Source organism: Molothrus ater, chromosome 10 (assembly GCF_012460135.2).
Source record: "Molothrus ater isolate BHLD 08-10-18 breed brown headed cowbird chromosome 10, BPBGC_Mater_1.1, whole genome shotgun sequence".
Classification (NCBI taxonomy): domain Eukaryota; kingdom Metazoa; phylum Chordata; class Aves; order Passeriformes; family Icteridae; genus Molothrus; species Molothrus ater.
The window spans coordinates 21,471,809-21,484,311 of NC_050487.2; the positions used below are offsets into that span (position 1 = coordinate 21,471,809).

At 48.5% G+C, this 12,503-nt stretch overlaps 1 protein-coding gene across 1 annotated transcript in view; it reads left to right on the top strand.

Annotated features, from left to right (window-relative positions):
- TNIK (TRAF2 and NCK interacting kinase) overlaps positions 1–12,503 on the top strand; it is a 150,936-nt gene that overhangs the window by 135,226 nt on the left and 3,207 nt on the right. Inside the window, 10 exon segments of the mRNA XM_036388836.2 lie at positions 62–188; positions 2,325–2,489; positions 5,341–5,455; positions 5,808–5,978; positions 6,637–6,780; positions 8,281–8,415; positions 8,657–8,757; positions 10,024–10,173; positions 11,074–11,233; positions 11,812–11,951. Of these exon segments, the coding sequence (XP_036244729.1) occupies positions 62–188; positions 2,325–2,489; positions 5,341–5,455; positions 5,808–5,978; positions 6,637–6,780; positions 8,281–8,415; positions 8,657–8,757; positions 10,024–10,173; positions 11,074–11,233; positions 11,812–11,951 (1,408 nt within the window).

The window sequence follows — 12,503 nt, forward strand, 5'->3', positions numbered from 1 at the left end:
TTTTTCACCTAGTTTACCAATGGGAATATTGACCGTTAATGCTTTTCCCCTCTGTCCCCAGACCCACAGGAATTCCTGGAAGCAACGAGCCGTACAACCTGGGAATGGTGACAACCCACGGGCTCGAGACTTCCCACGCAGATACGTTTAGCAATATTTCAAGGGAAGGGACTTTAATGGTGAGGGAGGTAAGTTGTAAAACAAACACTTCCATGGAGCATCTTCAGGAGGTTTTACCCATGTAAGCACAAAAACTAACAGTGCTGTGTGTCCGGAACACAAAATGAGGAGTAAATTGTGCTCGTTAGCGCTCTCGTTAATGCAATTTACGCTCGGAGCAAATGTGACAAGTGCAGATGTTTCTCAGAACTACAAACAGCAGTGAATGGCAGTGCCAGGGCACGGCGGCGAGGAGGCTCCTGCAAACGGCTCTGCTGTAACCCCACCACGGTTGCAGGCAGCAGGAGTTATCTTCCATTATCACAGCATTCAGTGAATTCACTTGGAACTGGCCCAAAGTTTGTCCCTTTCTTCCCAGCCTTTGCCACTTGGGACTGTTGGAGCCGTGCAGTGTTTGTAGAGCATTTGGGGGCTTTCAGCAGAGGCTGGTGCTGTGGGAGGCACTGGGCACCCCAGATGGATGTGAGCCCTCATCCCAGGGCTGTGGAGGTGAGGCAGTGGTGGCAGCAAGGCTGAGGGATGGTTCTGCAGCAGTGAGGCAGAGGAGGCGCCTTCAGTGGCTGTGGAAGATCTCCCGCGGTGTTTCTTGACTTCCCAGCTGCTGGAACGTTCTGGTGATGCTGGTGGAAGTGCAGATGGGTAGCTGGACTCCTGGACCCCTGGTGGTAGGGAACAGGGGAGTCACTCTCCCACCAGCACATCACGGGGGGGTGGATGGGAGAGGAGAGGAGGGAGGGGAGCTTGGAGTCTGCAATTGTACAGGACGGATGTTTAGATCACACAAGACTTGAGCTGCATTTTAGTTCTTAATCCCATTTATCTAATACCTTCACGTACGAAGGAAAAAGATAAATGCAAGTTTGAAAGAGAGGAATGAGTTGGCAAGAGAAGTCACAGCATGTTTGCTGTCTTTCTCCATCAGTTTTGGAGGGGGTGGTGATACAGTCCACCCCATCCCTCACTGGGATGGAGCTGTTCAGAGCAGGGATCCCCACAGCTCTGCACATCCCTAAATCAGGGAGGGTGCTGTGGGTGAGTGGGAGAACCAGGCCCTGTGTAACAGGCAGCTGTTCCTGAAATGAGCTTGTGTTCAGCATCACAACAGTAAAACCCGTGCTGTGCCAGCAGGGCTGGATGGGAATTGGGATGCAGAAGGGTTTAAAAGGCATGGGCAAGAGAAGCAGCTGGGAAACCCCACTGGGAGGAGAAAGCATGATAAGAAATCCAAACTGCAGCCTTGTGCTGGGTGCTTACTGTTTTTCCCCCCACACCACAGCCATCAGAGGATGGGCTCACTGAGGTCAGTGGGCTTTGAGCAAAGAGCTTTTCACTCTTTGGTGGGATGACAAGGTGTGGTCCAAGGTGATGATAATGAGCAATCAAAAGATGAATGCCCTCAGGACTAGTCAGGCTTGGTGAGCCCAGTTAAAGTTTCCACAAATCCCAGTATGTGGGTAAATCTCTGTAACAATCTCATTGATGTGCTCCAGGTAGGTGAGGTCCATCAAAATGGCAAAATAAATTAGGGAGAAACTTCCCAGTACCTGCCTTGCCCAGGGAGGTGATGGAAAGGAAGGGGAACCCTGTGGAAACCCAAGGAACCTCCTGTGCAGGACGAGCTGCTGGTGGTTCTGCCCCTCCTCCCCCACTGCTGCTGCTGTTCACTGCTGGTTTGGGTCACAGAAACATGGGACAGGGCTGTGCTGGCACTTGCAGTCAGGCTGCTCTTTGCCATAGCTGTGCAAAGCTGTCCAGGCTAAGGCTGGCTGAGGGCTCAGATTCTGCTGTCAGCAGTGGCCATGAGGGAGGAGAGCTGGCCATGGGGTTTGCACCCATGGGGGCAAGCGCAGAATCTGCCCCGCATTCCTCGTCTCCAACCAACAGTGACCAGGCCTCTCTCGCTGTTTCGTGGCTAATTACTCTGTATTGACTTTGTCATTAATCCTGTCTAATTCTCTGGAGTGGGGGGGTGGTTTGCTGCTTGCCAGGCTGCATGGGGATGGAACAGAGAGGGTCCTTCTCCTGCGCTTGCTCTGGGAACCGCGGGACTGCCGACAACTTCGTTTGGATTGGTTTTTTTCTCTTCTTTTTCTCTTCCCTCCCCCCTCCCTTCTCCTTCTTCCTCATGCCTTGTGTCTCTGCAGACCTCTGGTGAAAAAAAGCGTTCTGGCCACGCAGCCAGCAATGGCTTTGCAGGTCACATCAATCTGCCTGACCTGGTGCAGCAAAGCCACTCACCGGCGGGCACGCCGACCGAGGCCCTGGGGCGAGTCTCCACGCATGCGCAGGACATGGACTCGGTGCCTGAAGTAGGTGCTGGGGGGCTCCTCTTTCTCCTTTGCACTGCTTTTAAATCAAGTATTAACATCTCTGCCCCCTGATGGGCTCTTCTTCTTTCCTCCCTGCCTTTCTTGGCTCTTCCCTCTCTCTTTTCTGGTCCCCGTGGGTGAGTGTAGTGGAAATGCGAGGGAATCGGATGGGTTACTGCTATAGGGGTCTGTGGCTGATGGGAGAAGGATTTATTAGGTTTTTCAAGCCCACCAGCTGGAGTTCTGGTGGTGTGACACCAGTGCTGCCAACTGATAAGAAAGCCCTATGTTCTTTTTTTGCACACTTGGATATAAAAGGAAGTGGTGAGAGCCAGTGATGCCATTAGCTTCAACTGGGCCCAGCTTCCATCTGTGCAACCTCTGATAATTCTCATGACTGAAAAGGTTACCAAAAACCAAAGCCAACAAAATTCCAGATTGTTCTTCAGAGTAGAAGAAGCCTGCACACTTTCAGAGTCGTGTGTTTCCTGTCATGGCAAAATATTTCTCTCTGGTAGGTGTTTTATGGGCACATGATTGAACGTTAAAATTGAATAAAGTGTAAAAAGTCTTAGTACAAGATGTGACAAATAAACCAAGGGAATTGATGTGTCCAGCTTACCATCCTTAGCTGTGGGAACCAAACAGTTCATTTTTCTCATGAGAAATTAACCCATTTGGTGCTAATTAAGCTATTGTATTTAATGTTTTTGTTTCATTTGGTAGGTCGTACATCAGAAGTTCTGCCATCCTATGTTCTTTCATAGAAATGGTGTTCTCACTCTATGGTGTGCTTTTACTAGCAGTATAAAAATAAAAATTTCTTGGAATTGGGCATTGATAAAATGTAAGAACAGATGGTGCCTGACTTGACCTCAAGTTTTTATCTGTTTCCTCATTGGCATTAAAAGCAGGAATGAGAGAGTCGATCCTGAAAGTAACACCTTCCACAGTCATCCTGGGGCTGAAATGCAGCCCAGGATTGAGTTTAAATGTATTCATTTATAGAATATCAACCAAAAAGATCTTCTCCATTTCTAAAATTGTATTTTTAGAGTTGACTGAGCAGGGAGTGGGTGTGAGTGGAAACTTGGGGATTTTGTTCATGGGCTTCCAGGTGACTCATGCAAGCACAACCTCAGCCTGCAGCTTGATGCTCTTTGTAAGCCACCACACAGGTTTATAGGCTGTTGAACAGGACCTGGGGGAAGATGAAGTCTTAATATTTAAATATCAGCCTTGGAAGCTATTAAAATGTCATCTTCTGAGGAGAATAACTGAATATGAGCAAGGAAAAATGCTCGGTGCATTGGGATGAGGGGTTTCTTTGTAATTCATTTGCTGGAAAGCACCTGGCTCTCAGCTGGAAATCCCTGCAAAAACTGAAATCTTCTCTTCCTTAAATTGCTATTGTTTTATGGAAAAGACATTCAGCACAGGGAAAGAATCTGTGTATTTCTTGGATAGGAGACAAGCACAAAGCAGAGGTATCTGTGCCCACAGCCTTCCCTGCTGCAGGCTGTTAACTCCTTCAGTTACCATGTTCAGTTTAGAAATCCATCCTGTTTCTATGGAAACAGCCAGGCTGTCAGGGAGTAGGGCTGGGAGGGAGGCAGGATGCACAGCCTGATTTTGGCATGGATGCTGGCTCGCCCATGGATGCCAGCTCCAAAATGCTGGGAAAAGTCACGAGCCACGAAGCTGCTCCTACACCTGGATTTTTGTGTCCTTGAATCCCTTTGTGGCCCACTGGAGGACAGGCACAGGCCCAGCCTGGCTTCAGTGGGGATGTGCCAGGGTGGTGGTGTTCCCCATGGCACCTCTCCCAGGCAGGGGGGACTTGTCCCCATGGCAGCTGTCACACAGGGACTGTGGAGCAGCCAGGGCTTGGTGACTGGGTGAAAGCTGAGGAAGATTTATTTCACAGGAAGGACAATGAATGTCCCAGAGAAGAAAAACATGAGCTGTAGTGGTGCTGCAGAGTGAGCTGGGTTTGCTGCTATTGCAGCTCTAAACTGAGCTCATCCATAAAGCGTGTCCTGGGTAAATGCTGGAGTAGGGAGGATAAGCTGCTCAAAGAAGAGGGAATTCACGTCACTTTGACTCCAAAGACAAGGATTTCCTTTTGCTTGGAAGGAGGTCTTAGCCTCGTTTTCTGCCTTAAAGCAATGGTTTTAAAAAGAAAGCAGTGTGACACTGCAGTTTGTTCATCCCCAGATTCCCTCAGCAAAGTATTGGCTCTGACATTTCCTGTAATACCCTCAGGTTAAGTTTTGTATATTTAGAAATGCCCCTTTCTGCAGTCCCACTTGAAGTGCTGGGGATAATTTAAAACTGTGCCAGGGCTGCCCCAGGCCAGGGCTTCACAGGGACTCCCAGCACCATCCTGTCAACCTCAGCAGGAATGGGAAAGTGGGAAAAGCAAACCCTCACCTGCCTGACATCCCAGAGAAGGTTTAAGGCATGTGTGTGACATGCAGAGAAGTAAACAGGTGGATTGATGATCTTAAAGGTCTGCTCCAGTCTAAATGATTCTGTGATTCTGGGTTGGATTTTACCTGCCTTGGCTTCTGCCTCTGGCCCTGTGGCTTCTCTGCTGACTGTCCTCATGGCTGTGCTTCTGCCTGTGAGGAGAGAGCAGAGCCAGGCCCTGCTCCTCCCATTTTCTGTTGCTCACAAACACTCAGAAATCCAATTTAATGTTTGCTTCTGATTAGTTATGGAGAGGAGGAGCAGATGTGCATAGAGGGCTCAAAAAGGGCACTGCAGAGGCAGGCACCATTTGCTAATTAGAAAGTCTTAGATGTGTTATTTCTGTGCACTGAGCCCTCTCTTGCTCTTCATTTTCCAGTATGGTATGGGAAGTAGCACCAAAGCCTCTTTCACCCCCTTTGTGGACACCAGAGTGTATCAGACCTCACCTACCGATGAAGATGAAGATGAGGATGAAGAGTCATCTGCTAATCGTAAGAGCCAGTGTGGCCAGTTTGAGATGGGAGGGAAAGCAGCTCAGGGATCCTGAATAATCCCAGTGAACTCTCACATTTCACTCACTCCAGACATAGCTGGTGTCTGTATCCTTGCCCTCTCCAGCTCCCATCCAGCTTCTTCTCCCCCCCAGCAAAATGCCCCCAGAAAGATCTGGGAGGAAACAGGGAGCAGCAGAAATCCACCCTGCTGTCTGCTTGGGCAAACTTAGATCTGGTAACACAGCGATGACTCCCCCATGGAGAAATAAACCAAATATTGTCATTCTGTCCCAAAAAAGAGGTGACAGAGCATTTAACCTCTCCCTGTCCTCCTGTGTTGCCTTGCCAGCCCTGTTCACCAGCGAGCTGCTGAGGCAGGAGCAGGCCAAGCTGAACGAGGCGCGCAAGATCTCGGTGGTGAACGTGAACCCCACCAACATCCGCCCGCACAGCGACACCCCCGAGATCCGCAAGTACAAGAAGCGCTTCAACTCTGAGATCCTCTGTGCTGCTCTCTGGGGTAAGCTCCAGGCACAGCTCCCTGTGGCTCCCAGGTGTGTGGGAATGTGTGGGAATGTGCCTCTGTCTCTGCTTGGCCCCTTCTCTGTGGTGGTGTTCACAGGGGTCCCAGCATGAGGGAAGAGACGAGGATCTGACTCCATGTTTCAGAAGGCTGATTTATTATTTTATGATATATATATATTATATTAAAACCATACTAAAAGATTAGAAGAAGGGATTTCATCAGAAGGCTAGCAAGCAAGAAGAAAGAATGGAATGATAACAAAATCCTGTGACTGACCTGAGACAGTCAGGACAGCCAGACTGTGATTGGCCATTAATTAGAAACAACCACATGAGAGCAATCACAGATGCATCTGTTGCATTCCACAGCAGCAGATAACCATTGTTTACATTTTGTTCCTGAGGCCTCTCAGCTTCTCAGGAGAAAAATCCTAGCAAAGGGATTTTTCAGAAAATATCATGGCTGCACTTCTCCATGCCCCAAGGGTCGTGTCCCCGCACGCTGTAGAGTGACCCTTCCTGTCCATGGGAAGGTCCCAGCCTCAGCTGGGTCAGTCACACTTCTGGTGGCAGCAGAGATGAACTCGGGGTGTTGTTTGGGAGCAGCCATGGCTCCTGGCACCCATGGCTCTCTGCTCTGCTCTCCTCTCCAGGTGTGAATCTGCTGGTGGGCACGGAGAATGGCCTGATGCTGCTGGACCGCAGCGGGCAGGGCAAGGTCTACAACCTCATCAACAGGCGGCGCTTCCAGCAGATGGACGTCCTCGAGGGCCTCAACGTCCTCGTGACAATATCAGGTGCTCCTCTCGTGCTTTCACCCCGGCACTCACCTGCTGGGCCTTGTACGAGCCCTGAGTGGTTCCAGCTCAGACAGAACCTGCTCACTGGTGTCAGAGGGAAGCTCCCAGGGGAGCTGGAGGTGGTTTATTCTGGAATCAAATCAGTTCAATCTGCTTTCAGCAGTTTGCTTCCTTCTCCTGCTGACTGCACTTCAGTCTCCTTGAGCAGGGAAGGGGAGGTGCAGGGTACAGGCAGGTGGCCCAGCAGAGGAGACAGTCCCAGCTTGAGGGGACAGAGAGCTCTGTTTGGCTCTGGCTGAGGGAGCCCTGATCCATGGCTTTAGATTTCCAGTTCAGACCACAGATGTGCTTGGGCTGTCCCAAGCATTGTGAGGGCCACAGGCTTTTCACTGTCCCCGTGTTTAGCTGGGAGCTCCAGAGTGCTCATATCAGGCTCATGGGGTGATTTCTGGCAAAAAACCCCAAAACCTCTGTAGTCCAGTCTCTGAGGAGAGCATCCAGCATCCTCCTGCAAGCAGCCCTGAGGAGCACATGGGTGACAACCAGGGCAGAGCCTTCTCCTGCTGATACCTGTCCAACAAAGCTCACAGAGGGCAGCAAGAGAAGTGCTCATGAGGAAACTGATAGCATCCTTCTGTTTCCTTTCTGGCCTCACTCTGCATTCACCTGCAAATTCCTGCTCCCCCCATTCAGCCAGAGCTCCAAACTCACTGCTCCATCCTTTACCTGCTCTGCAGCTCCCCTGTGGTTTTGGGATCCAGCTGTAGGGATAAAGGGGTTTAGTACAGCTGGAATGGGAATAGCACCAGACTCCAGGATGATGCTGAGAATGAGTCCTGGGGACTTGTGGAGCAGACAGGGTCTGTCCTTTGGGTCTCATCTCACCAGGCTCAGTGTGAGCTCTGTCCTGTCCCTGTCATGGGGGCTCTGCAGCCACAGGGATTTTGCAGCCTTGTCACAGCCATCAAAGAGCAGGCAGCGGTGCAGAAATTTGGCAGCCCCTCAGCATTGCAGAACCCAGGCTTGCTGTTAGCAGTGCCTGTCGCAGGCCAAGGAGATCCTATCTCATCTCCAGGGTGGAGTTAATGTTGTATGAAGGAGAGGGAAGGAAAGAAATGAGGTAGCTGAGTGGTTGGATAAGCTCTGAGCTGTAGGAGGGTTGGGGCCACTGCCCCACTGAGCCCCACTGTCCCTCTGTGAGCACTGATTTATAGGAAAAGGAATATTTCCAGCCTGTGGGAAGAAAAAGCCTGGTTTTTCCAGTATCTGCCTGCAGCCTGCAAGACAGAGCTCTGGGCTTCACTTCCCGTATATTTCTTCCCAAGGAAAAATCTCAACACAACAATTAAATTACTATTTTCAATTACTATTTATATTACTTTTATCATTAAATGGACTTAAATTCTATCCTGTTGTGACTGAAAATAAGCTCTGAAACCTCAGGATGTTCCATGCAAACATGCTCTGCTCTGACAGGGACATTTCCTTTGCCAACAGGAAAGAAGAACAAGCTGCGTGTGTACTACCTGTCCTGGCTGAGAAACAGGATTCTACACAATGACCCTGAGGTGGAGAAGAAGCAGGGCTGGATCACAGTTGGGGACCTGGAGGGATGCATCCACTACAAAGTTGGTGAGTGGAAATAAATGTCTGAAGAGATGTGGTTTTGTTCTCTGGTCTTAGGTCTGACCTGACAATTTGATATTAAAAGTATGGGTAGACCATAGCCACAAGTAAATTTGGAATTCATCTTTATGCATTAGGTGGACTCTGTGTAATGAGAACCAACAGAAGGATGGCCTGAGAAGCTGTTCCTGGAGGTTTGTTGGAAAGAGAGTGAATGTTTTTAAAATTGGGTTTGTTTTTATTTTAGTGAAATATGAAAGAATCAAGTTCTTGGTGATTGCCTTAAAGAACGCTGTAGAGATCTACGCTTGGGCTCCTAAACCATATCACAAGTTTATGGCATTTAAGGTATGTTTGTCTTTTACACTCTGTAATTGTAAATACATGAGGTTTCTGTACTCTGCAGAGCAGAAAAGCATCTTGCTTATGTAGCTAAGCTCCTCAGGATGCCTGGCAGGCATGGGAGATGGGATCCTTGCTGGCTGAAGTGATTGGATATGTTCTGCTTACAGCCAACAATGAAATGTTATTATTAGTTTATGCTAGCAGGCTTTACTTGAGGAATTTGCAGAAAGCTAATCAAATGCATATGAATAAAATTGAGTTGGGGATTTTGGTGAGTGCTTTTTGTGAGGTTTTTGTGTTTGGTGGTTTTTTTTCCCCTCTGACTAATTTTTAACATACAGTACAAAAATAGGCTGGCATGATTTTCTCTTTTTATTTTGCAAGGTCCTCTCCCCTTCTGCAATTTGGATTCTGTTTCAAGACAAAAAGTTTGGGAGAGTGACCCACTCTTTCTCTTTTTTCCTCTCTTTTCACCTGCCTGGGTTTCCTCAGTGAGATCTTCCTCCTCTCCAACCTGCCAGTGGGGATTTTGTGCTTATTCCTTCAGAGCGCTTTTCATCCCAAGCTCTGTGCAGAGAAGAGTCACAAGGGCAGTGCCTTGTGGAGATGTTCATGCTGAGTAATCTCATTTTACATCTTTCCAACACACGTGGACTTACGCAGTATTAGGTCACATTTGCTTTTTCTGAACAGAAGCCAGAGTAAATGGGCTCAGTGACATGGAGAGCTCAGCAGCATCAAAATGGTCTGGGATCCAGCTTCCCACAGGTGTTTGTGTCACTCTCCTGCTGAGCACCTAAGCCATGGTGCTTGATCTGGACATGGCTGGGGGTTGGTCCCAGCCTTGCTGCAGAGGTTAGATGGAGCAGGGATAAGTAGGTCTTTGCTAAACTGACTCATTTCAGCTGCCCAAAGCAGAGCAGTGATCTCTGCCAAGACAGGAGGTGGGTGGTCACGGATCTCTGCTGAGAGAGTCTGAACACACACTCATGTAAAATTGAGCTGTCTCCTTCCTTGAGAGACCAAATCCTTGTGTTAGCCTCAGGCTCCTGTGAGAGAGAGCTGGGCTTGGCAAGGGTGGGCACTTATCTGCTGGGATGACTGAATACCCTCTGAGGCATCTGACAGGGGAACAGAGAGGCAGGAGTATAAATAACCATGTATTTAGTAGGAAACACAGTCAAACAAATATGATTTCAAAAGCGTATCAGGCTGCTGCAATGGGGATTTGTTGGTTTTCTGTGATGCTCATGGAAGGGATTATAAAAGTCTTTTGCAGATCTCCAGCACAAGCCGTTGCTCGTGGATCTCACTGTTGAAGAAGGTCAGAGGCTGAAGGTTATCTTTGGATCCCACACTGGTTTCCATGTGATTGATGTAGATTCTGGGAACTCCTATGATATCTATATACCATCTCACGTGAGTACCTGGCAGTGCTGCTGCCTGAGGAACATGGGTCACCAGTGAGGGTTGGGCAGGCTCCCAGGGGCTCACAAGTGGGGACCAGTGATGGGTGTGACATTCCCCAGTGCTGCACTCACTCAAAGAGGACTCAGGGCTGCCACATACTTCATGCTCATCTGCACAGGCTGTTTCTGTCCTCGTGCAGGAGCAGTAAAGTTTAAAGTAAAGGTTTTTTATGTCCCACAGAAAGGACAATCTGTCTGTACACTGGATGGAGCAGTAACGGAGCTCTCTGTAGGATTTTCTTGTTGGGTCATTTAAACTCCATCTATACTGTTGGCCCACAGTAAACTGGTCAAGGAGAAACTGTGTCACTAAACAAATGTAGGAATTGTTGCATCTGATCCAAGCAGCAGAGGGAGAAATACTGGGACAGTTTGGGATGGTTTTGTGTTGTCTTAGCTATGGAAGGGCAGACATGGGTGGAAATGGGTGGAAAGTCAATGCAGCTGCCCTTGGAGCTAGAGGGTGATTGCTAAAAAATAGAATATTTCCTCCCTAGGGCTGCCTGTAAAACTCTGAGTTGATTTACCTTGATTTGAACTGGTGATGGATTCATTGGCTCAGTCTCTTATTTGTGTTCCAGCCAAGTGTCAGCCATCAGTCTTGGGGGCGTGTATGTTGTGATCTGTCTGTAATTGCTGAACCTGTTTATCCTTGCTGTGTCAGACTGCTTTGATGCTGGGGTAAACATGACAGTCTATTCCCCTTCAGGCTTATCTCTGAAACCCAGTGCCTGTGTGGGGAATGCAGGGAGGGCTTTGTTCTCTGGCTGGTTTGGGCTTTTTCCCTGCAGTGCTCTGCTGCCTTCCCCTTTCTCCATTCAGGTAATTGTGACTCTCTGTGTTCCTGCAGATTCAGGGCAATATCACTCCTCACGCCATTGTCATCCTGCCCAAGACGGACGGGATGGAGATGCTGGTGTGCTATGAGGACGAGGGTGTCTATGTGAACACCTACGGGCGGATCACTAAAGACGTGGTGCTCCAGTGGGGAGAAATGCCTACTTCCGTGGGTAGGTCAGCCCTTCCTCTTCACCTGCTTAACATACGAGCCACAAGCAAGATGAGGAGTTGAGAATGCTGGGATGGAGTCATTTGGGATGAAGGGGATTTCCCTTAGCCAGCTATGAGATGCAGTTGCTAAGTTTCTGCAGTTTGGTCCTCCATAATAAAAGCAAGTAATGTCTTGAAGATTTGAACTTTTTGAGTGTAAGATAAATGTGAGATAATGCAAGCTGTTGCACACTGGTGGAATACCGTATTGAGTGGAGGGGGCCTGGGTGTGGAGCTGGGAGCCCTTGAGTTGCTCTTCTGGCTCTGCTGTTGCTCAGCTCCACAACCCATGGAGGCAAAACACTGCCTAGCTCCTCACCTTGCGAAACTGGAAGAAGTGATGCTGCTTCTGTTTAAATTTCTCAGCAATTTCTGGATGAAAAGTGCTCTGAAAAGGCTGCTGTCCCTGCAGGCCATCAGAGCTCTGCCATTGATCTGCTTGGGCTTTGAGTAACAGCTTACAAGAGCTTTTCTGCCAATTGCATAATATTTAACTGAGCACAAGTTGTAACACCTGCCAAACGCTTCCTTTTGACAGCCTACATTCATTCCAATCAAATAATGGGCTGGGGAGAGAAAGCGATTGAAATCCGGTCAGTGGAGACAGGACATTTGGATGGAGTATTTATGCACAAGAGAGCTCAAAGGTTAAAGTTTCTATGTGAAAGAAATGATAAGGTGAGTCCACTTCAAAGCTTCTATCTGTGCTGCGAGCTACAAGGTGCTTTTAGAGCTTAGGTCTGGTTTGTCTTGAGATTAATAATTAATCTGAAGGTTCTGTTCAATAAGCAGTGCCCTTAAGCCTATTCCCAGTTAATTTTCTCCAGTGGATGGAGACCTCAGCCTGCAAGATCTCTTCTCCATCTAGCTGAGATCTGTGTTGACTTGGCTTGACTTTCTCCCAATTCTTTCATCTGAACATTAAATTGAGGCTGCCAAGTGAACTCAAATAGTTGAGTATTAGCAAGGGTGTGTAAGTGACCCTGATTTGAGCTCTGATGCAGAATCATTTTGATGCATCTTTCAATGCATTTTGAAATTATTTTCCTCTTACAGTCTCATCCATTTCTGTGGACAGCAGTGATAGATACTGCTCTGGAGGGTCCCCAGAGTTGCATGGCTGTCATGTAGATGCCCCCTGCCACAGGTGTTGCAAGGGGGGCAGGGAACAAGGAGAAATTGCTGGAGGAAAAGGCATTTTTGCGTGGGAGAGATGGTTGAACGTCGAGG